Source organism: Anomaloglossus baeobatrachus, chromosome 5 (genome assembly GCF_048569485.1).
Source record: "Anomaloglossus baeobatrachus isolate aAnoBae1 chromosome 5, aAnoBae1.hap1, whole genome shotgun sequence".
Lineage (NCBI taxonomy): Eukaryota > Metazoa > Chordata > Amphibia > Anura > Aromobatidae > Anomaloglossus > Anomaloglossus baeobatrachus.
In genome coordinates, this window is record NC_134357.1 from 463,026,387 (window position 1) to 463,051,794 (window position 25,408).

The following is a 25,408-nucleotide window of genomic DNA, read 5'->3' on the forward strand; positions in this document are numbered from 1 at the left end:
TAATGAAAATCCACCACCATAATGCTGAACAAAAAAAACAGACAAAACAAAGAAAATTTACTTTAAAAAAGGCACAAATTAAATAATCAGTAATCCTGTTTAATAGACTGCACAAACTGAGGCCTGATTACATCGCTTTAAATTGTCTTTAAAGGGAACCAACCACCAGGATTTTGCTATATGAAGTAAAGGCAGTGCCATACAGGCACTAAGATGCTGAATCCAGGCATACCTGTTGTAGAAAGATCGGATGCTTGGTTGCTGAAATATCTTCATCAAAGTTGTATAAATGCAGTGCACTTTGATTAACAGGTGCAATGGGGGCGGTCTTTGGGGTCGGTCCTATTAAAGTCCTATTCCAGTGTCCTCTATGACGTGCCCCCTTTTCTTTATTTGAATATCGCGCTGCCATTGCAGTTGTTGGCGGCCCATGCGCATTGACACAGTAAAATGGCGCTGGAGTCTGCGCATGCACAAACCGTGACCACCATTTATTGAAGATACTGCAGTGAATACTATAAGAGGTATAGTCTTTACTGCAGTGTCTTCAATAAAAATGGCTCTTGAGATCACGGTACTCACATGCGTGAACTCCGACGCCATTTTAATGAAGGCAGAATTAAGTGGGCTTTACACGCTACAACAAATCTTACGATGGGGTCACGCCGTAAGTGACGGACATCCGGCATCGTTAGTGGTGTTGTAGCGTGTGACAGCTACGTGCGATTTGTGATTGAGCGTAAAACCGTTCATTGCATACACGTCGTTCATTTCCTTAAAACTGCACGTCGGGTTGTTCAATGTTCCCGAGGTAGCACACATCGCAGTGTGTGACACCCCGGGAACGATGAACAGATCTTACTTGCCTCCCGCGGCTCCCGCGGCGGGCAATGCGGAAGGAAGGAGGTGGGCGGGATGTTTACGTCCCGCTCATCTCTGCCCCTCTGCTTCTATTGGCCGGCTGCCGCGTGACGTCGCTGTGACGCCGAACGTCCCTCCCACTCCAGGAAGTGGACGTTCGCCGCCCACATCGAGGTTGTATGGAAGGTAAGTACGTGTGATGGGAAATAATCGTTTGTGCAACACGGTCAACAAATTGAACGTGCCGCACATACGATGGGGGTGGGTACGATCGCATATGATATCGTATGTGATATCGTAAGGTGTAAAGCAGGTTTAAGTGTGTCAATGCGCAGACACCGCCAACAACTGGTGTTATATTCCAGTAAAGAAAAGGGGGCACGTCATAGAGGACACTGGAGGAGGACTTTACAGCGAGGACCTGACCCACAAAGGCCTTTGATTACAGATATTTCAGCAACCAAGCATCCGATCTTTCTACAACAGGTATGTCTGCAATCAGCATCCTAGTGCCAGTATGGCACTGCCTTTACTTCATATAGCAAAATCCTGGTGGTTGGTCCTCTTTAATCACTCCTTTTAACAAGATTTGGACTGGATTTTGTGGCAACATGGTGTTGTTTAACCCTTTCTTTGTTCTGCCTTTTACATCATGATCTGCCCTGACAAAACACAGAAGTAATCTCCAGTTAAATACCATTTATGAGAGAAGTTATCATCTTAGACATTTTTGGCTTATCCAAAGGGAACATTTCTGATGGGTATAGGTGTCGTCACCTGATTTCAAAGCTTCTATAGAAGTGAAAGGAGAGAGATTCACGTTTCCACTTATGGCAGCTGAATCACCGAGTAGTATAGGGGTCGGGGTGCCTCCATTTTGCAGATAGAAGCTGATCTCAGAGCTGGGATCCAATTGTATTAAACATATTGTCACAAATAAATAAAATGTTAATACCCCTATAAGTGGACCACGCACATTAGATGGCGGCTTTCCATACATGTGCATGCTTCGCTCACTAAGCAGCCATATTGAATTAATAAGGAAAGGAAGATAAGCCATTTCTGATGATGAGTGATCTTCTGTTTCCCAACATATGCTGTCAGTATGCCCCCATATACATGAGATGGTTTACCAGCCCCCAAAATATGTGTATGTCCCCTTATAAAGCTTTGTCCCCCAGCATCTTACTGATGAGACACATTGTTACCACACACTAGGTTTGCCAATAGTTGCATCTGACTTGGCAATGTAATATCTATCTGGCCTTACAAACCCCATGACACAGGCAGATAATCTGACCATAAAGGCCATTAAAGGGTTGTCCAATAAAGAAAAAGTTCAGGCCTGGAGACATACTAACCTTAGAGTGGGCTGCTCTGGAGGTCTGCGCCAGGTCTGCAATCAATATTTGCTCCATTCAGAAGTCTGAAGACCGCTGCAGCTTGTGATTAGCTGCAGCGGTCAGGTGACTAGAAGATGCACAGTATAGCCTGTCAGTCTGTGCTCATTAGGGTATGTGAATGTACTTGGTGTAGAAATTTCTGCATCTCTTGGCAGGAATAAGCAGCAGCAGCATAAACCATGCGTTTTTGATACATTTTTACCTTGCGTTTTTGATACAGATTTCTCCTATTCATTAGTATGGGTGAAATCTGCATTAAAAACACTGAAAGAATAAACATGCTGCAGATTTAAATCTGCACCAAATCTGCAAGGAGAAAATACTCAACATGTGCATGAGACTTCAGAATTCTCATTCACTTTGCATTTGCTGAAACCCTTCAGGTTTTGCGACAAATCTGCACATAAAAAAAACAGAAAAAAAACGCAACAAATCTGCAACGGGTGCACACAGCCTTAGGCTATGTGTCCACAGTAAAAGGTCCCTGCGGATTTTTTTGCCTGAAAATCCGCAACTTTCGCGGCAAATCCGCACCCGCGGATTTGCCGCGGATTTACCGCGGATTTACCGCGGATTTGCCGCGGATTTTGATGCGGATTTTATTTTTTTTTTTTTCCCCATTCAAAACAGAAAATCCGCACCAAATCCGCACCAAACAATTGACATGCTGCAGTTTGTTCCGCATCAAAATCCGCGGCAAAATCCGCAGCGGAAAAATCCGCAGCATGGGCACAGCATTTCCAAAATGCCATTGAAATGGCTGGGGAGTAGCTGTGCTGCAGATTTTCGGCAAATCCGCGCTAAGGCTATGTGCCCACGCTACAGGATTTATCGCGGATTTGACGCGGATTTTGACGCGGATTTAGCGCGGATTTGCCGAAAATCTGCAGCACAGCTACTCCCCAGCCATTTCAATGGCATTTTGGAAATGCTGTGCCCATGCTGCGGATTTTTCCGCTGCGGATTTTGCCGCGGATTTTGATGCGGAACAAACTGCAGCATGTCAATTGTTTGGTGCGGATTTGGTGCGGATTTTCTGTTTTGAATGGGGAAAAAAAAAAAAATAAAATCCGCATCAAAATCCGCGGCAAATCCGCGGTAAATCCGCGGTAAATCCGCGGCAAATCCGCGGGTGCGGATTTGCCGCGAAAGTTGCGGATTTTCAGGCAAAAAAATCCGCAGGGACCTTTTACTGTGGACACATAGCCTTAATCCGCGTCAAAATCCGCGTCAAATCCGCGATAAATCCTGTAGCGTGGGCACATAGCCTTATGCTTCCATTTACAGTGCCTTGCGAATGTATTCGGCCCCTTTGAATTTTTCAACCTTTTCCCACATTTCAGGCTTCAAACATAAAGGTAAAATGTAAATTTTATGGTGAAGAATCAACAACAAGTGGGACACAATTGTGAAGTTGAACAAACTGTATTGATTATTTTAAAGTTTTATAAAAAATAATAAACTGAAAATTGGGGCGTGCAATATTATTTGTCCCCTTTAAGTTAATACTTTGTAGCGCCACCTTTTGCTGCAATTACAGCTGCAGGTCACTTGGGGTATGTCTCTATCAGTTTTGCACATCGAGAGACTGAAATTCTTGCCCATTCTTCCTTTGCAAACAGCTGGAGCTGAGTGAGGTTGGATGGAGAGTGTTTGTGAACAGCAGTTTTCAGCCCTTTCCACAGATTCATGATTGGGTTCAGGTCTGGTCTTTGACTTTGCCATTCTAACACCTGGATACGTTTATTTGTGAACCATTCCATTGTAGATTTTGCTTTATGTTTGGGGTCATTGTCTTGTTGGAAGACAAATCTCCGTCCCAGTCTCAGGTCTTTTGCAGACTCCAACAGGTTTTCTTCAAGATTGGTCCTGTATTTGGCTCCATTCATCTTTCCATCAATTTTAATCATCTTCCCTGTCCCTGCTGAAGAAAAGCAGGCCCAAACCATGCCACCACCAGGTTTGACAATGGGGATGGTGTGTTAAAGGGTGATGAGCTGTGTTGATTTTACACTAAAGATATCGTTTGGCATTATGCCCAAAAAGTTCGATTTTGGTTTCATCTGACCAGAGCACCTTCTTCCACATGTTTGGTGTGTCTCCCAGGTGGCTTGTGGCAAACTTTAAACGACACTTTTCATGGATATCTTTGAGAAATGGCTTTCTTCTTGCCACTCTTCCATAAAGGCAGATTTGTGCAGTGTACGACTGATTGTTGTCCTATGGACAGACTCTCCCACCTCAGCTGTAGATCTCTGCAGTTCATCTAGAGTGATCCTGGGTCTCTTGGCTGCATCTCTGATCAGTCTTCTCCTTGTTTGAGATGAAAGTTTTGAGGGATGTCCAAGTCTTGGTAGATTTGCAGTGGTATGATACTCCTTCCATTTCAATATGATCGCTTGCACAGTGCTTCTTGGAATGTGTAAAGTTGTGGAAAGCTTTTTGTAACCAAATCTGGCTTTAAACCTTTCCACAACAGTATCATGGACCTGCCTGTTGTGTTCCTTGGTCTTCATGATGCTCTCTGTGCTTTAAACAGAACACTGAGGCTATCACAGAGCAGGTGCATTTATACGGAGACTTGATTACGCACAGGTGGCTTATATTTATCATCATCAGTCATTTAGGACAACATTGGATCATTCAGACATCCTCAATGAACTTCTGGAGCGAGTTTGCTGCACTGAAAGTAAAGGGAATGAATAATATTGCACACCCCACTTTTCAGTTATTTATTTTTTTTTAAAGTTTAAAATAAGCAATAAATTTCGTTCAACTTCACAATTGGGTCCCACTTGTTGATTCTTCACCACAATATTAAAATTTGTATTTTTATGTTTGAAGCCTGAAATGTGGGAAAAGGTTGAAAAATTTAAAGGGGGCTGAATACTTTTGTAAGGCACTTTATATTCAGCCGTTTTATGCATAAGTAAATGGTGCGATCAAAAATATTGATTTCTATATTCTCACTACACCATACCAGTTTAGATGTGCTAAAGAATGACAGGCCATATAAAATATGAGCGAAGAATGGAGCATTTGCATATTTTTGGCCAATTGACAGGATGATCACACAGCAAAGATCAGGAACAATTATGAAGTTTTACTCAGGTGATAATCGGCCAGCAGCATCTAGAAAGACCTAGGCATAGGCTTCCATTGGAGGTGGGGATCCTATGCCGGATTTCTGGCTCCACATATTCCCTGAACTGTCATTGTGGCTACTAAAGGGGCAAGTGAGTGGTGCAGGAGATTTTACTGGTCAGTACAGTCCTATAATAACATATTGGCCTATGTCCACACATTGAGTATTTCCAGCAGAGTTTTCTGCGCCAAACATCAGTGTCTTGGCTGGAGAGACAAAATGTAATATTGAGTATTTTTTATGAATTTCTATTTTTTTTCCCCATTCATTTGAATGGGTGAAAAATGCTGAAATAACTGACATAATGCAGATTTGGGAAAAAAAAAAAGGATTTAATGGTTCAAATCGTCAATGAAAAAAATAAGTAATGTGTGCATGAGATTTAGAAAACTCATTCACTTTGCTAGTTCTGTAAAAATGCTGTGTTTTTCCCTGTTAAAAAGGCAACGTGTGAACAATCCCTTACTGAATGTATTACGCAATAATAAGATTCTAGACTTTACCACCAGCAGTCAGGTCATGTCTGATTAGTAGATGTAGTAATGGCTTTTCTATCATATCCAGTTTCAGGAGGTGCCACAGTGCTGGTGGAACTCATGGCTGACATACACATCTGTGGCCTCTGCAAGACCCAATTCAATAATTTGGATGCTTTTGTGGCACACAAGCAAAGTGGCTGCCACCTTACCAGCGCCACCACGGGAGGAGCGAGCACTGTACAGTTTGTATCGGCGGAAACAGTAAATCCATCTCAGACAGCGGCACGGACCATCACCTCAGAGACACAGACTATCACTGGTAAGCCAACCCACCCAAAGATGGGATTCTCTGATAATAAGGAGGGGGGAATGCAAGATTGAGGTCCGTTTCACCACAGAATCTTTGTCATTCCCATTACACGATTGTTTCGATACGTTCTACTTGTGCGAATATGGACATACTGCCCACATTTTCCCTTGAGGACACTGGTGATGTTGTTATTGTAAAGTGAACCATGACATGCGTTAGTAATGTTTAAGGGTATGTGCACACGTTGCTTTTTTATCCGCGCGGAAAAAAACGCACCCTCTGGCAGAGGGGAGAATTGTAAACAATGCTTTTTGAGAAACAACGCATCGAAAACGCATGCGTTTTTCATGCGTTTTTCATGCGTTTTTCATGCGTTTTTCATGCGTTTTTTTAGGTGCGTTTTTTAAGACTTGTCAGTGATAATAAAGTTGGTTGAACACAGACCTTTGGAAAAAAAAACCTGTGATGTCATTTCCTTCTCCACATTCTGTTTGGATAAATGGGAGGGCTTGGAATGGAAGGAGCACCATTTGAATTTTGGAAAAGTTGAAATAAACTTCGCGCACCAAGCCCCTTAGGTACCTATACGTCAGAAAACCCCCACAAGTGACCCCATTTTGGAATCTGCACCCATCAAGGATTTTATTCAGGAGTATATTAAGCATTTTGAATCCACAGCTACTTCACCCAAAATGTTGCTCTAGCAACAATATTCTCACTTTTAGGCCCGCTTCACATGTCAGTGAAAAACACTGACGTTTTTCACTGGCGTGTAAAACACGCACATGTCCCTCCGTGTGCCGTGAATCACGGCACACGTGGGTTGTCTAAGTGCAATCCGGGCTCCGTTCTCCGTGGCCCGTGATTGCACTTAGAGATTAACTCACCTGCACCCGCTCCCGCTCTCCATGGTGCTGATCGCTCCCGCGGTGCAGCATCCGGCCGGCGGTGACCCCCGCAGCAGCTGCTTCCGGGTCGGCTGTGTCGTGCATCATGAATATGCGCGACAATAATGAGCCGGCACAGAAGGAACAGGGAGGACGGGCTGCAGAGGACATCGCTGGAGCCGGGTGAGTTAAAATGTTTTTTATTTTAAAAGCACGTTTTTTTCTGGCACGTGTTTCACGGATCACACCACTGCGTGGTCCGTGGGACATCAGTGATGCCAGAAAAAAATGGACATGTCTCCGTGCGGCAATCACGCACACGCGGGTACGCCGCATGGAGACACGTGCAGTGAAAAATCACTGATGTGTGAGCAGACCCATTCATTATAATGGGTCTGCGTATGTCAGTGATTCTGGTACGTTTAAAAAAAAGCACAAACGTCCCAGAATCACTGACGTGTGAAAGGGGCCTAAGGCTATGTGGCCATGATCCAGCGACACGGCGTCTAGTACACAGTGCCAGCCTTCCTGCAGCTGCCCATGCCCACGATTTGGGTTCAGGCTGCTGTGGAGCTCTATGCTACCTGCAGAGAACACTCTCGTCTCCGCAGCATAAATTGACATGCTGAGGCTCGGGAAGCCACGCTACCGGTCAGTTTATGCTGCGGAGAAAAGAAGCACAGTGGGCATGGGATCTCCAAAAATCCTTCCACTGTGCTTCTACTGCACAACGCAGCGTTATGGACGCAGGGAAAACACTCAGCGCCCATAACGCTGCAAACCCTGATTGTGGACACACAGCCTAAAAAGCGTCAATGGATGAAGGGATGTCAAATATATAGAACGTCCTACCCCCGCCTGCATATTATAAGCTGGCACCTTTAGTACCTTTCATGTGGCACTAAAGGGTGCCTAGCTTAGTATTTATCCAATAAAAAAAAAAAAAAAAAAAAATGAAAAAAATGGCGTGGGGTCCCCCCTATTTTTGATAACCAGTCAGGGTAAAGCAGACAGCTGTAGCCTGCAAACCACAGCTGGCAGCTTCATCTTGGCTGGTGATCAATTTGGAGGGCTCCCCATGTTTTTTTTTTTATTTATAAATAAAGAATAAAAAAAAAATAACGTGGGGTCCCCCCAAATTAGATCACCAGCCAAGGTGAAGCTGACAGCTGGGGTCTGGTATTCTCAGGGTGGGAAGAGCCATGGTTATTGGACTCTTCCCAGCCTAAAAATAGCAGGCCGCAGCCGCCCCAGAAGTGGCGCATCCATTAGATGCGCCAATCCTGGCGCTTCGCCCCAACTCATCCCGCGCCCTGGTGCGTTGGCTAACGGGGTAATAAATGGGGTTGATACCAGATGTGTAATGTCACCTGGCATCAAGCCCAGCAATTAGTGATGTCACGGCGTCTATCAGACACCCGACATAACTAATTGACAGTAAACAAAAGCAAAAAAAGACAACAAAAAATGTTTTATTAGAAAAAACACTCCCCAAATCATTCCCTTGTTCTCCAATTTAATAAAAAAAAATGGGTCCGCAGAAATCCATATGGATGTCCCACGTCGCCTCTGGACCTTCTAGAATATGGGGGCACGTTCAGGAAACGTATCCCCCATTTTCTAGGAGGGCAGACCCTCCATTTGAGGAGAGTGGGTGCAAAAATCTGCACCCACTCTCCCCGGGTCACAGCTGCAGAGTGCGAGCAGCCAGCACAGCTCACACTGAACACTGTGCTGGCTGTCAGCTGCTCTGCTCATGTGACCGGCCAGCGTGCACTGTGAAGGAGGAGGGGGCCGCAGGGGATCAGCGCTGCGACCGAACAGGTATGTATGACACCGGGGGGAATAGGGGGTGAACGGGCAGGGCCTGGGGAACAGTTTTCTGTCGCATGTGTTATTGCACATGCGACAGAAATCATAGGAGCAGGGCGGCCGGTGCGCTACTGTGCGCGCGGCCATGTTGGATTTTCGGGAGGGGGGTCGGGGGTCGGGGCGGGCACTTTGGCGACACCGGGGGCTTTGCCAGGAAGTGAGGTCAACAGGAAGCCTCTTGACCTCACTTCCAGGTAAATGCCTGCGTTCTGGCGTGCCGACAAAGGCCGCGGACCGCAACAAAAAAGCAGGTCCATGCGTTGTGGCTGCGTTCTGACCCCACATCATTGATTTCAATGGGGGAGAGAACGCAGCCACAACGCACAAAAGAAGTGACATGCTGCTTTTCTTTCCGCACCGATTTTTGGCATCCAAAACGCTGCGGAAAGAAACGCAGCATGTGCACTGATTTTTCAGCTTTCCCATACACTTTGCTGGGAAAGCTGAACGCATGCAATTTGCCACTGAAACGCTGCGGTTCAAAACGCAGCGTTTCCGCGGTAAAAAACGCATCGTGTGCACACAGCCTAAATGTGTTTTGCTTGACAACAGGGTAAAATGGAGTTAAGGGGGCTTTACACGCTACGTTATCATTAATGTTTTATCGTCGGGGTCACGTCGTTAGTGACGCACATCCGGCGTCATTAACGATATCGCAGCGTGTGACACTTTTGTACAACCTAAAACGATTGCAAAAGCGGCCAAAATCGTTTGCCGCGGAGAGATCGTCCTAAAACAAAAAAATCGTTTACCTCTCATTAGCGATGTTGTTCCTCGTTCCTGCGGCAGCACACATCGCTGTGTGTGACACCACAGGAGCGAGGAACATCTCCTTACCTGCCTCCACCGGCTATGCGGAAGGAAGGAGGTGGGCGGGATGTTACGTCCCGCTCATCTCCTCCCCTCTGCTTCTATTGGACGCTTGCCGTGTGAAAGTCGCTGCCGCAGTAGATGCCGCACGACCTGCCCCCTTAGAAAGGAGGCGGATCGCCGGCCAGAGCAACGTCGCAGGGAAGGTAAGTGCGTGTGACGGGGTGTGCGATTTTGTTCGCAACGGGCAGCGATATGCCCGTGTCACACAAACGATGGGAGTGGGTACGCACGCTAGCGATATCGGCACTGATATCGTAGCGTGTAAATCCCCCTTTAATGGTTAGGACCAGCCTAGGGTTTGGAAGGGCTAGAGTGAAGGGTCAGTGACTATTTACTGTCAGGAGGTTGGATAGGGCAGTAGTGATTGACCAAAGGTTGGACTATTGGGTAGAGCCACATGACGTGGGTGTCCCTAGTGTGAGTGGAGACCGAGGAAGTGGATAGCGTGATTCGGAGTACCAAGTGAGCGAATTGACCAAAGTACAGAGTGATTGACTGGAGATGGGTCCTGGGATAGGACGCCCAGCGTTGGCCCCAAGTTTACAACTCAGAGAGGTAACAGGCCATGACAATACAAAGAAAGTGAGACGAAGTGAGTGCCCCCGGCAGGTGTTCCATAAGCGTCCACAAGCTAGAAGCTAAGTGTCGGCCATATTGGCAAAGAAAACTCTTCTAAGGAGTGTAAGATGTGGAACCGCGGATGGAGAAGATGACTCTCACTAACAAGACTGTAGTGCTGAGCTGGGTTGATGTGAAGGAATTGAGACTAGTGGAGTCAGGAGTAAGAGAAGTTGAAGAAGTAATGAAACTATGTGTAGAGATGCTCTGTGTTAAAGAAGAGGAAAAGTATGAGAAGCTATGTACACGCTATTTGTTGTATATAGTTATCACCAAGTGTCTGATGACGAGTAAAGCACTATTTATTAAAGGGTATCTAGGACTTTAAAAAACAAACATACAGTTAGGTCCAGAAATATTTGGACAGTGACACAATTTTCGTGTGTTGGGCTCTGCATGCCACCACATTGGATTTGAAATGAAACCTCTACAACAGAATTCAAGTGCAGATTGTAACGTTTAATTTGAAGGTTTGAACAAAAATATCTGATAGAAATTGTAGGAATTGTACACATTTCTTTACAAACACTCCACATTTTAGGAGGTCAAAAGTAATTGGACAAATAAACCAAACCCAAACAAAATATTTTTATTTTCAATATTTTGTTGCGAATCCTTTGGAGGCAATCACCGACTTAAGTCTGGAACCCATGGACATCACCAAACGCTGGGTTTCCTCCTTCTTAATGCTTTGCCAGGCCTTTACAGCCGCAGTCTTCAGGTCTTGCTTGTTTGTGGGTCTTTCCGTCTTAAGTCTGGATTTGAGCAAGTGAAATGCATACTCAATTGGGTTAAGATCTGGTGATTGACTTGGCCATTGCAGAATGTTCCACTTTTTTGCACTCATGAACTCCTGGGTAGCTTTGGCTGTATGCTTGGGGTCATTGTCCATCTGTACTATGAAGCGCCGTCCGATCAACTTTGCGGCATTTGGCTGAATCTGGGCTGAAAGTATATCCCGGTACACTTCAGAATTCATCCGGCTACTCTTTTCTGCTGTTATGTCATCAATAAACACAAGTGACCCAGTGCCATTGAAAGCCATGCATGCCCATGCCATCACGTTGCCTCCACCATGTTTTACAGAGGATGTGGTGTGCCTTGGATCATGTGCCGTTCCCTTTCTTCTCCAAACTTTTTTCTTCCCATCATTCTGGTACAGGTTGATCTTTGTCTCATCTGTCCATAGAATACTTTTCCAGAACTGAGCTGGCTTCATGAGGTGTTTTTCAGCAAATTTAACTCTGGCCTGTCTATTTTTGGAATTGATGAATGGTTTGCATCTAGATGTGAACCCTTTGTGTTTACTTTCATGGAGTCTTCTCTTTACTGTTGACTTAGAGACAGATACACCTACTTCACTGAGAGTGTTCTGGACTTCAGTTGATGTTGTGAACGGGTTCTTCTTCACCAAAGAAAGTATGCGGCGATCATCCACCACTGTTGTCATCCGTTGACGCCCAGGCCTTGTTTAGTTCCCAAGCTCACCAGTCAATTCCTTTTTCTCAGAATGTACCCGACTGTTGATTTTGCTACTCCAAGCATGTCTGCTATCTCTCTGATGGATTTTTTCTTTTTTTTCAGCCTCAGGATGTTCTGCTTCACCTCAATTGAGAGTTCCTTAGACCGCATGTTGTCTGGTCACAGCAACAGCTTCCAAATGCAAAACCACACACCTGTAATTAACCCCAGACCTTTTAACTACTTCATTGATTACAGGTTAACGAGGGAGACGCCTTCAGAGTTAATTGCAGCCGTTAGAGTCCCTTGTCCAATTACTTTTGGTCCCTTGAAAAAGAGGAGGCTATGCATTACAGAGCTATGATTCCTAAACCCTTTCTCCGATTTGGATGTGAAAACTCTCATATTGCAGCTGGGAGTGTGCACTTTCAGCCCATATTACATATATAATTGTATTTCTGAACATGTTTTTGTAAACAGCTAAAATAACAAAACTTGTGTCACTGTCCAAATATTTCTGGACCTAACTGTATATATTGTGCTTGGCGCCGTTCTTCACCAGCATAGAGTGGTCACAGATAGCTCCTGCCGGTGATTCAGCTGACATCGCACCAACACTGTAGCAGCTTCTTATTCGCTTTTCCCTGTAGACGAAGTGGGGAGACGGCTATCAATCGGCACGACGTCTGCTGACCCACCTTGCCTACAAAGCAGAGCGGAAAAGGATTCTCTGCTCTGTCGATCAAACTACTGTATCGCAGGCAGGGGGCGGTCTGTGACCGCTCTGTGCTAGCAAAGAATGTTGCCGGGCACAACAGGTAGTTAGATAGCAACTACCTGCCTGTTAGTGCTTAGGCAAATTTTTTTTTTGTTAAAGTCCTGGATATCCCATTTAAGGACTGTTGGTCTTACTCATTGAATTCATTAATATCTGGTCCTGGCCAGCTGAAACGGCTGGCATCATGCAACCTGCAAAGGCGTATCACTTCCATAGCAAAAATCCTTACACCCAGCCAGGACTCCCAACTTGCCAGGACGTGACAGACAACTACCTTGCCCACAGCTGCCGCCCCGTGCCACTTTGTAGGGAAGAAAAATGTTTGTTTTTTTAGTGGAATTTTGTTTAAGGGTCATTTATAAGAAATCGGGTAAGTTGAGGGCTCACTGAACCCAAATGTTGAATGTTGAGAAGGTGCAGTACTAGATGGGACCATCTGGGGGAGCGCGGATGTACTAGAGGTTTGCCGATAGTTCCAGTAAATCTTGTGACTTTTATATTTTTATTTATTTTTCAGTTTCTGCTCCAGAATTTGTCTTTGAACACGGATATCAAACCTTTTTGCCGAGCGAAGGTCCCCCGTCCCAGAACATCACCATAGCCGCAAAGTGTCGCTCCAGAAAAGCGTCAGCTTCCTTATCCCAGAAGAAGCAAAGCTGCCACTACCCAGGTGATGGGGGATAATATTCAGAGGGTTGGTTTTTTATTTTTTAGCTTAGGATAGATCAGAAATGGCAAACGTGCTGTAGAATTGAAGTCTGAATCTGCAGTCATAAAATCCACATTGTAATACAGTAGCAGCAAAATCTCATCCACACTTTGTGAAAAACATCTGCTATGAAAACATGTGGAGCAGATTTTACCTATCGTTTTATTCTTTTCCTGCAATATCTAGTCTCTTTCTAACATGTGCAGCAGATGGGTGTTAGGGCACACTCACATGAGCGTATGACTGGAACGAGTGCAATGCGAGAAAATCTTGCGTTACACTTGGACCAATGTTATTCAATGACGGGGAGCAGATGGTCAGCTTTTTTCTCATCCATATTCTGGAAGAGTGAAAAGTCGCAGCATTGTCTGCGAGTCTCCCATCACTTGCACCCATACAAGTCTATGGGTGCGAGTGGAACATCGGACTGCACTCGGATGACATCTGAGTGCAGTGCGATAATCGCATCAGCTGACAATGGAGGGGATTAAGAGATTAATCCCTCCCCCTCCACAGCAGCTCCTTCCCTCTGTTCCACAGCTGTGATCAGATTGCAGGATCGGATCACAGTTGCATCACGCTGTGCTGTGCTGCCAGCGTGAGCCGAGGGTCATTAGCATATACATCCAATGCACTTGTATTGGATGACATACTATCATGTGAATCCAGCCTTTGTCTGAGTCCTGGAATTCCCACCGATCGTTTCCCACAAAAAAAAAACAAAAACGTTCTGCAGCAGAAGTGCCGAGCATAAGCATGTGCTCAGAGCAGTTAATGGGCTTGATAGAAAATATCCAACTCACAGAGTGGAGCAAAGAATCATATACTTTATATTAGGCCCATACACCGCTCTGTGTGCCCCTTTATGTAAGTGTTCAGTGCTCTTGCCTGCTAATCAGATTTTTGGAGTGGTCAGTGCGGATCTCAGGACCCGGACAACCACCGATCAGATACACAAGTTGATATAACAAATAAAACGATCAGTACTCTGTAAACCCGTTGTGTGTTAATTAATACTGTGGATTTTCAGAGCAGATTTCACCCTTCATGGAGTAAAATCCAGCACTAAACATGGAGATGTGAACGTACCCTTAAAGGGTAATCACTAGTAACATTTTAGCACATTTTAGAGTGGCCTTTTATTCTGGCCAGACTAAGGCACACCTGTGCAATAATCATGCTGTATAATCAGCATCTTGATATGCCGCACCTGTGAGGTGGATGGATTATCTCGGCAAAGGAGAAGCGCTCACTAACACAGATTTAGGCCCCCTTCACACATTTGTGTGTCCGGTACGTGTGAGGTCCGTTTTCACACGTACCGGAGGCACTGACACACGTAGACCCATTAAAATCAATAGGTCTGCATACGTGTGCGTGTTTTCACATGGACCATGTGTCCATGTGGAGCATACATGTGTCCATGTGCTCCACACAGACATTTTTCTCTGGCAGCATGGGTGTCACACGGACCGCATGGATGTGATCTGTGTGACATCAGTGTGACCAGTACCATGGAAAACCATGTTTCTGTGAACATGAATTTCTACACTCACCTTCTCCAGCGCTGCTGTCTTCGGCGCTGCTGTCACTTGCTTCCGACCCCCACTCATTATTCTCATCGCATATTCACTGCACCGAGGACCAGAAGCGGCAGCAGCGGGGAGTCAGCAGGGCCGAAGACCGCAGAGCAGAAGACATCAGCACCACGGACAGCAGCGCCAGGGACAGGTGAGTAGAAAGTTCATGTTCTCCGTGTACTATCACGGATAGCACACAGCGAGCATTCGTGTGCCAAAATCACAGCACAGGAGGGCAATACGCACCTTTTACATGTCTGTGCAAAACGTGTGTGGTTTTTCACGGACGTGTGAAAGAGGCCTTAGACAAATTTGTGAATGTTATTTGACAGAAAGAGGCCATTTATATACATAGAAAAAGTCTTAGATCTTTGAGTTCAGCTCATGATAAATGGGAGCAAAAACAAAAGTGTTACATTTATATATTGTTCAGTATAGGATCTTCAGAATCAGAAAACGTTTTCGTAGTATACTGCCTTGCGAAAGTTTTCGACCCCCTTGAATTCTTTAACCTTTCCCCACATTTCAGGCTTCAAACATAAAGATAAAAAATTTTAATTTTATGGTGAAGAATCAGCAACAAGTGGGACACAATTGTGAAGTTGAATGAAATTTATTGCTTATTTTAAATTTTTGTAATAAATAAAAAACTGAAAAGTGGGGCGTGCAATATTATTCATCCCCTGTAAGTTAATACTTTGTAGCGCCACCTTTTGCTGTGATTACAGCTGCAGTCGCTTGGGGTATGTCTCTATCAGTTTTGCACATCGAGAGACTGAAATTCTTGCCCATTCCTCCTTTGCAAACAGCTGGAGCTGAGTGAGGTTGGATGGAGAGCGTTTGTGAACAGTAGTTTTCAGCTCTTTCCACATATTCTCGATTGGATTCAGGTCTGGTCTTTGACTTGGCCATTCTAACACCTGGATATGTTTATTTGTGAACCAGTCCATTGTAGATTTTGCTTTATGTTTGGGATCATTGTCTTGTTGGAAGACAAATCTCCATCCCAGTCTCAGGTCTTTTGCAGACTCCAACAGGTTTTCTTCAAGAATGGTTCTGTATTTGGCTCCATCCATCTTCCCATCAATTTTAACCATCTTCCCTATCCCTACTGAAGCAAAGCAGGCCCAAACCATGATGCTGCCACCACCATGTTTGACAGTGGGGGTGGTGTGTTTGGGGTGATGAGCTGTGTAGCTTTTACGCCAAACATATCGTTTGTTATTGTGCCCAAAAAGTTCGATTTTGGTTTCATCTGACCAGAGCACCTTCTTCCACATGTTTGGTGTGTCTCTCAGGTGGCTTGTGGCAAACTTTAAACAACACTTTTTTATGGATATCTTTGAGAAATGGCTTTCTTCTTGCCCCTCTTCCATAAAGGCCAGATTTGTGCAGTGTACGACTGATTGTTGTCCTATGGACAGACTCTCCCACCTCAGCTGTAGATCTCTGCAGTTCATCCAGAGTGATCCTGGGCCTCTTTGCTGCATCTCTGATCAGTCTTCTCCTTGTTTGACATAAAATTTTTGAGGGACGGCCAGGTCCTGGTAGATTTGTAGTGGTATGATACTCCTTCCATTTCAATATGATCGCTTGCACAGTGCTTCTTGGGATGTTTAAAGTTGTGGAAATCTTTTTGCAACCAAATCCAGCTTCAAACTTCTCCACAACAGTATCACGGACCTGCCTGTTGTGTTCCTTGGTCTTCATGATGCTCTCTCTGCTTTAAACAGAACACTGAGACTATCACAGAGCAGGTGAATTTATACGGAGACTACATTACACACAGGTGGATTATATTTATCATCATCAGTCATTTAGGACAACATTGGATCATTCAGAGATCCTCAATGAATTTCTGGAGTGAGTTAGATGCACTGAAAGTAAAGGGGTCAAATAATATTGTACTTCCCAATTTTCAGATATTTATTTTGTACAAAAATTTAAAATAAGCAATAAATTTCATTCAACTTCACAATTGTGTCCCACTTGTTGATTCTTCACCATAAAATTTTATTTTTTTATCTTTATGTTTAAAGCCTGAAATGAGGGAAAAGGTTGAAGAATTCAAGGGGGCCGAATACTTTTGCAAGGCAGTGTGTATATATATGTATGTATATATATAATATATATATATATATATATATTATAGCAAAAAAAAACAGATTATAGACCAGCTCACCTGCCAGGGCTCTAACAATACTGAGTCCTCCTGGTTCCTTCTGTGTTGACTGGGAGAACATCCAAAGATAAATGGAAACAATGGGACGGATCCAGCAAAAAACTTCAGCTTGGACAATGAGGAAAGCGGCTAGTACCAGCAAAACGCGTAGTTCATGTTAGTGCGTGTCTTGCACATATTATATGCCATGAGCTCTGTATTATTTTTTCAATTTTACTCAATAAAGTGTACAAAACTTTTTTACTGCCGCCCGGATTTCCGAAGTTTTTGCTGGATCCATCCCATTGTTTCCATATATATATATATATATATATATATATATATATATAATAATTATAAGAAATAGCTGATAAATTAATGTATACATATTTTCCTTTTAACTTTTCTAAATATAGGCTGTCAGTTCAAGACCGCCTATGGAATGAAAGACATGGAGCGTCACTTGAGGACCCATACAGGTATTTGTGAAGAATGAGGTCAGACAAACCTTCATTTATCTTTTATTCTAACACTGGACTTGTTTGACCCCAGGGTGTCATCACATGCTATCACACTGTATAAAACCTCTGTGTTTTGCTGCTATTTTGTGAAAATCGGGCAGAACAATAACCGCATGGTGTAAACGTAGCCTTAGGGTTTATTCACATTTGCAATGTAAAATACAAATCGTTTTCTAACACTTCATTCAGTTTTGTATTCATTTTTGTTTCCACTTGTGTTCTGTTGAATCCAATTTTTGTTTTGTAATTGTTAAACAATTAACTTTTTTAAAAACTTTTTTTTACTGTATTTGTAATGTAACAGGAATACAATCTATTCAGCCGATTGACTTCTATGGGCTACAAATACTGCTTATGCAGACCTAGAGCCACAAGAAAAGGGCATAAAAAGGCACATTTAACAATCTAGGGATTGTGAATAAAAACATATGATTACCCCTGCAAACATATCATTAAAAAGAATTCATAAAACATAAATGTGAATGAGCTTTTTCAGGGGTTTTCCAGGTTCAAAAACCCTTCTTACCAGTGTAGTTTTAAAAAAAACAAACAAAAAACACAATAAACTGTGCTTTACTCACCCACCTCGGGTCCGTTTCTGAGTCTCCACTGCTGCTCCTAGTGAATGGCTGCAACACTGTAGACCATAATAATCGGTGCGCAATGAGACTGTGCCCAAGATGATGGCATGATTTGACCAGGGCCACCAATTTTCCTAATTGACTGCAGACAATAACAGAAATCTCATTCATGTTCAGCCCTAAATATGTATTATTGTTGAGTTGGAAGACATCTCCTAATTCTATGCACCAAAAAAACATTATTGACTTTTCGAAGAGCCATCTGACTGCTATCTCTAGACAAAAAATGCTTGTTCCCCTCTACACTGAGTCCACAAATCAATCCAATGGCTGCCAAGTACAGGACACTGTAACTTCCCTACATTATATAGCCTCACATATCTATATCATCACTTTTCTTGCTTGTATAAGTAGGAGAAATCCATCTATATAGAAGAAAAACACCAGGAATTTCCATCTCGCTGCTGGCTCATTCTTGAACATATGCCGTTTTAAAGCGCACCAGGAATTTCCTATATAACCTAAAGCCAGTGCTGTACTGGCACTATCAGGCTGATTCTATACATCCCTTTAGTTATCAGCTCAGATGTATAGGTTGTGAAACACAAGCAAGTAAAGTTTGTAAAATGAGCAGCTTTTTGAGTGGCAGCAGCTGCCGATCAGCTAATAGCTGGGGTGGGTTTTGATAGTGATTTCTGCCCCCTGCTTGTCTGTCCTCCCCCTATCTGTTATTTATGCTAATTCCATTATAGAAACATTTTACTAATGGTTGTGGCTAAATCAAAGTGGTTAGAAGGACCTTGCTGATGTCATACCCATGTGACCAGAAGGGGCAGGGCTTCAACCAAGAGAAAAATAATGTTGCTTTCTGGTATCAGCTATGTTGGCTGAAGCTCCGCCTCTTCTGGTCACATGGGTATGACATCAGCACAGGTCCTTCTAGCCACAACAAGTAGTAAAAGGGTTCTATAATGGAATTAGCATAAATAAAAGATAGGGGGAGGAACAACAGGCAGGGGGGTGGGAGTCACTATCAAAACCCACCCCAGCATTTAGGTGCTCTGCAGCTGCTGTCAATCAAAAAGCTGTACATTTCACAAACTTTGCTTGCTTGTGTTTCAAAACCTATACGTCCTAGCTGACAACTAAAGGTATATATGGAATCAGCCTGATAGCGGCAGTATAGCACGGGTTTTTGGGTATATAGGAAAATCCTGCTGATTGGGGTGCTGTAATGGTAGACAATGGACCTGATTCATTATTGCATTTTGTTGCCTAGTTTTTGGAGTTTTTTCCTCATTTTTCATTTGTGCTTAATTTTTTTAATTTGCAGCTTTTTTAAAGTCTATTTTATACAGGTTTGCCTTTTTTTAAATACTCTTTATTGTGAATAGAGTTCAGGGTTTGCAGATGTCTTCAGCTGATTCCTCATTTGCAACTTTTTAAAAAGTCACAAACTTTGGTGTAAATATACTCCAAATACCAACTGGAGTGATGTTATGGACACTAATTATAATTATGTTTGCACAAATTCTGGGTCTTTTTGCGAAACGTGTGACTTTTTGCTCTAAGAAGTTGCAAAACAGGACACAGACAATAAAATAATAGTTCATAAATCAGGTGCGCTCTTTTGAAGAATTTGGTGCAAAAAATGCCAATAAATGCCACAAGACAAAAAAGTAGAGATTAAAAAACCCACAAATTATAAATCTGGGCCCATGTGTAATATGTACTTCTTGACTATGTGATGTCCTCACTGCTGCCTGCTCAGTGATCAGCAATCTCCTGCTTACAAAGGCAAATAAAGTAATAAATATTTAGAAAAATTTCTGTAAATCTCTCATTTCATTATATTTCTCATTTGCCACCAGGAGACAAACCACACAAGTGTGAGACATGCGGGAAGTGCTTCAGCCGGAAGGATAAGCTGAAGACGCACATGCGATCACACACCGGAGAGAAGCCCTATAAATGTAAGGAGTGTGACTACAGTGCGGCAGACAGTAGCAGCCTCTGCAAACACCAGCGTATTCACACCGACGAGCGCCCCTTCAAGTGTCAGATCTGCCCATACGCCAGCCGCAACTCCAGCCAGCTGACCGTGCATCTGCGCTCACATACAGGTAACAGGCTCTACGGAAACTGTGGAGATCCAATTGGATCCTCTACCTTCAAGATACTTTTCAGTACATAGTAGACAGCAGCTTAAATTTTAACAGTTGTTGTAAAAACGTTTTCAGAAATCAACAGTACGTTTGAAAGTAAGAAACTTTATAATGTATTGTCGTGTTCTGACTAGTGCGGTTGCGGTTTTGAGGTTTTTATTTAAGTCCAGAAACAAAAACTGCCTTTTGCTGCCCAAAATAATAAGCAGAAAGTAAATAGTTTGTATATGTCTCTGCAGGGTTCGCCTGCAAAGGATTTCACACCACAGTCCCACAGGAGGAGTTTCACCCTCCACACACAGAACATGAGTTAATCAAACAGTCTCCATTTTCAGACATGTACCACACTCACTGGTGGAGGTATGTGAGTAGCAGACCCACCTATCTCTCTGGCTGCTCCTAAAACCCGACCCTGACACGCCCTAAGAACTTTCTTAGTAGTGAGTGTACTAGAGCTTGCATCCGGGCTTACATCATAGAGGATAACCGCCACTGTGATACATACCTCCCATTGACTACATCTTCAGCAGCCATCTTACAGTATCTTATTAGAGAAATCCGCTTCTTTCTCCTTATGAACTGATCTTCCATTGCCAAAACTCTCAATTCATGGGTAAAATTTATAAAATCTGTTCTCAGTGAATACAGACTCTGCCATTACTGAGATAGGAGATGACAATTGGTGCTCAAAAGTTCTATGGAGGAGGAAGGAGCTAGAGGCCAACGTAGACATTCTGCTGCAAGTTCTCCTGAAATGACAGTTTATTTTAGGGAATTGTTATTTAAAATTTAAATGTCAGCAGCTAAGGGGCTCCCCATGAGATACATATATTACCAGTACAGAGGATAAGTGGAAAATGGCTGATGATTGAGGACCTTATTGATCATGTGACGGTGGCGTGATCCTTTGACCCTTTTCACTGTGGCTGCGATTGAGAGGAACTGTATGGTTGCACATGACTGCTGCTCCATTCATGTCTGTGGGATTGCTGGACAGAGAGCTTCCTGTTTTCAGCTATCTTCATCAGTCCCATAGATGCTGAATGGAGCAGTCACAGCCATGTGTCACCCTGCTGATTTATTCATTGAAGATCAGGGAGGCCTAGCTGCAGGACTGCCGCTAGGAATTTCAGAACCCCATATTGGCAAAATTTTCAGGCCCCCTTGAGACTCCACCCAGGCACCACCCCAGCTCCGCCTCCACCCCTCAAACCTTTTACAGTCTCACTGCCACTCTTGGAAAAACATGTCTGTGTGTGTGCATATGTGGACCCCCTGAGGTGTCAGGTGCCACAGGGTACTGTATCTGTGGCACTCCAGGGTTCAGTTGCCACAAATATACCTGTACCTGGGGCAGGGAAGGATCTCCACATCAGGTAATCCCTCAAACAACACTTCCACTCCAAGCCTGGAGGGGGAGCTCTACAAGCCGAGTTCAGGTGAAGTCCCCTTTAAATCCAGGTTTGGAGGCGGAGTCAGACATACAGTTGACAGTTGGAGTTGAGCTCGAGCGAGGAGAGGGAAGACATCAAAATGGAGAGGGCTGTGCTTAGCCCGCACGAGTAGCTGTGTGACAGACTGAGGCAAAAGAGGAGTGACCGGGGAGGTGGAGCCAGATCGGTTCATCCCCGAGGAACAGCGGTGATTACCGGACACCGGCGTCCGAGATTGTGAGGGATCTAATCTGCCCAGCAATAAAGACCGGAGGCCAGGGAGTCTACAGATCTCCCGGCCGCAGCAGCACCAGAAGGCAAAACCGCTTTACAGGGCTTAGGGACCGCAGTGAGTACAGCAGTGCCCCTTAGAGAAGCTCCCGCCGCCTGCCATACAGGTGAAGACAGTGAGATGAGAGAGGGTCAAGGTATAGCTACAGGCAGCCTATTACCAAGGAGAGACACAGCTCAGCAGGGAGGCCACACAATTAACCTGGCGTAGAGATCCTGAACTGCTCTCGGATTACCCAAAAACTGTCACATCAGAAACTGAACCCCTTTTTAATAACACCTGCAAGTAAAACCTGGTCAGAGTTAATGAAATGGTGTGACGCACTTTATTTATTTCATCTGAGGAGCCATAGGCTGCTGCACTAAAATGACAGCTGAAAAGGCTGTGAAGAAAAACTGCCATATTTGTGTAAGGCTTCAAAATCTGCCCTGGGGATCCCGCTTCAGCTATGGGAAGCGTAAACAACTGGCTGCCTAACCATCACCCCAGAGGTCTGACCTGCAGCCCCAGTAACCATACTGGAACCGTAGGTGCCGTCAAAAAATCCTTTTTTTTTTTTACATTTTTTATTATTATTTATTTAATTTTTATTTTTTTATTATTATTTACTGACTTTCAGTGACCACCAGGGCCATGGGACTGGGCACAGGCCCCCGTGACATAATACCATTATCCAACGGCCGAAACCGAGTACCCCACGGTCCTGGGGCGGGTCATATCCAGTTACAGGTGCAGTACTTCTCCGGGGCTCCTGGGAGACCAGTGCCGATAAACACCAAACAACACCATTTAAAACACACACATTTCTTTGCCCCTTTTTCCAGATTGGGTAACAGGCTAGAGACGGATCTGATGGATGGATGGCCACCTATTGGTGGGGGTTTATCCAATCCCGCTAGTCAGAAACCCAGGAGGGGGAGCATCACGGGGCGTCCTCTATGAGCCGCAATGCATTTCAGCTGGACGTGCGCCCTCCTATGGACATCTAGCTGAAGCAAGGCAGGGACTGGGGTCGGCGGGCCCCTCCCACCACCCTCGGCGATTATACTGCTTCTGTCTTCAGCTCACAGAGTGCTTACCTGTCCCCGCCGGCTGCCACATCCTCGCCACCTAAATGGCTGTTACCTGCAGTAGTGTGATAAGGTCGCAGAGTGATGAGCTCATCACGCTGGGCCGTGGGATGACGTGCCAGCACCCTGCTCCACTGACATTGCCTCCAGCACATGGCTAATTTGCTTGCGCCAGAGAGCTGATGACTACCTGTTCCACAATTGTGTTCAACTATATCTGCATCATGTATGTACATGAAGTCCATTGATGGATGTGGTAGTTCATCCCCCCAAAATGATAATTTCAGTAGATGCCCTGTACCCACTATCACATGATCCAGCTTATTGAACTGAAACTCATACACTTATTCTTGAGAACAAGTTTTGTCTCTTGCAAACTAATATAAAAGCTGCAGTATAGAAAGAGTTAAACTATTAGAAGAAATTGCATTTAACATTGCAGAAATCGTTCATCCAAATTTTTCAGCTTTTTTTTGTAGGGGAAGTAAACCACTTAGATGGCACATATATACATTTATATCTACCCCCCAATCTGAGGAGGATAATAATCTAAATGCATATTGATGTGCGCCTGATCTGCATAGCGAAGCTTTTAGTGCGATTAAGTGTGAAATTCAGCAGAACATCCCCCGAATGCAGCGCACTGTTTACAGGACTGAGATATTCTTCATTATTAGATGAATACATTTCAGGAAGAAAAAAAAAAAGTTAAAATATAAAGGAAAACAACAAATTGGTCTCCTACTGATATCTTAATTAAATGCACTTTGAATGTATATAAAGGAGAGCGCCGGATGAAAACAGCCATCAGTTATACAGCAGCGGGGCCTGCGGGGAGTTTAAGAGTTTACGCCGCCAAAAATAACGAAACCCAATTAATGTCAGATTCAAACTGCTCACCAAATTCCCTGGACTGGAGAAGGTCGTCTCCCCAAGCACAGTACCTTATAAATTAATCTTTTATGGTGGGCAGGTAGGCTAATAGATGGTTTTCTCCACGTCGGGGCCACAGCTATGATAGCCCGGCTCTCTATGTAGCCACTGTCATACACATCTGGCATTGGCTTATCAGTCTGTAGATCTGCCCAATCATCATCTCTAAAGTTGGTGCAAATCGATTTGCATAACCTGGTCCATGAGCCACACCATTAATCTGTGGTCACTGGAGCTATAAGAACTGCCTCTTACCTGACGGCATCCCCGACTCTTTTTTTTTTTTTATTTTTTGATTAGCGGTCTTGGATGACTTGACATCATCATTGTGGCGTAACACATATGTGATGTCATTCTAGGCCAACTAATGAAAATGAGAGCCGCGGATGCCATTTAGTAAGGGGCAGTTCTCAGAGTTCCCATTCTATTAACACAGATTACTTTTGTGGCTGATGGACCGGGTTGTGCGAATTGATTTGCGCCAACTATAATTATCTAAGCAATGTAGCTAAAGAAAAAATATTCCTAGTATTCAATATGAGCAATGGGTGAACATGTAAGTTTTAGAACTGGGGTAATTCTAGAATATAGACATGATTTAGCACTGAGGCTCAATTTCATTGGGCCTTTGGCACAAGATCATGAGACTTGTTCTTCGTAAAGTGACTGTGTCATCACAAAGTTACTTATTGTTTAATTCAGTTTTTTTGTGTTAAATTATTTTTTTTCTTAATTTTTTGCAATGTTGTATCACAATAAATATTAAAAATAAACAATAGAAATCTAGCAATTTTCACACTGACCACTTCGGCTTGTTTAGACTTTATCATCCTGTTGTTTCAGGAAGTGACATGTACATAGCCACAATGAACAGACCCTGACTGTAGTTTTATATTCAAGCATTCAAAGGTCACTATGACCCTATCCAGTGGCGTAACTAGAGTTTGATGGGCCCTGGTGCAAAATTTGGACCGGGGCCCCCCCCTCCATGTACACCAACACTTAGAGTACGGGATAATGACACTGACACTCAGGGTACAGGATAATGACGCTGACACTTGGCTTTTACCCTCAGCACTCAGGTTTCCCATGATCTGAAATCCCTCTATTAGCACACAGCTTTCCTATGTTCTGATATCCAGCTTGTCTTTGGCACCCAGCTTTCTCATGCTCTGCCATACATGGGAAATCTGGGTACTGAGAGAAGATGTACAGCAGAACATGGCAAAGCTGGGTGCTGAGGAAGGGAGCCTTTTTCCCTCAGCACAAGATATTT

General features: G+C 44.0%; 1 protein-coding gene across 1 annotated transcript in view; it reads left to right on the forward strand.

Annotated features, from left to right (window-relative positions):
- The window catches only part of ZFP64 (ZFP64 zinc finger protein), a 39,261-nt gene that overhangs the window by 3,412 nt on the left and 10,441 nt on the right, over positions 1-25,408 (forward strand). The window contains exons 2-5 of the mRNA XM_075347845.1: positions 5,974-6,207; positions 13,205-13,357; positions 17,554-17,616; positions 20,111-20,362. Of these exons, the coding sequence (XP_075203960.1) occupies positions 5,974-6,207; positions 13,205-13,357; positions 17,554-17,616; positions 20,111-20,362 (702 nt within the window). The remainder of the gene's footprint in view (positions 1-5,973; positions 6,208-13,204; positions 13,358-17,553; positions 17,617-20,110; positions 20,363-25,408) is intronic.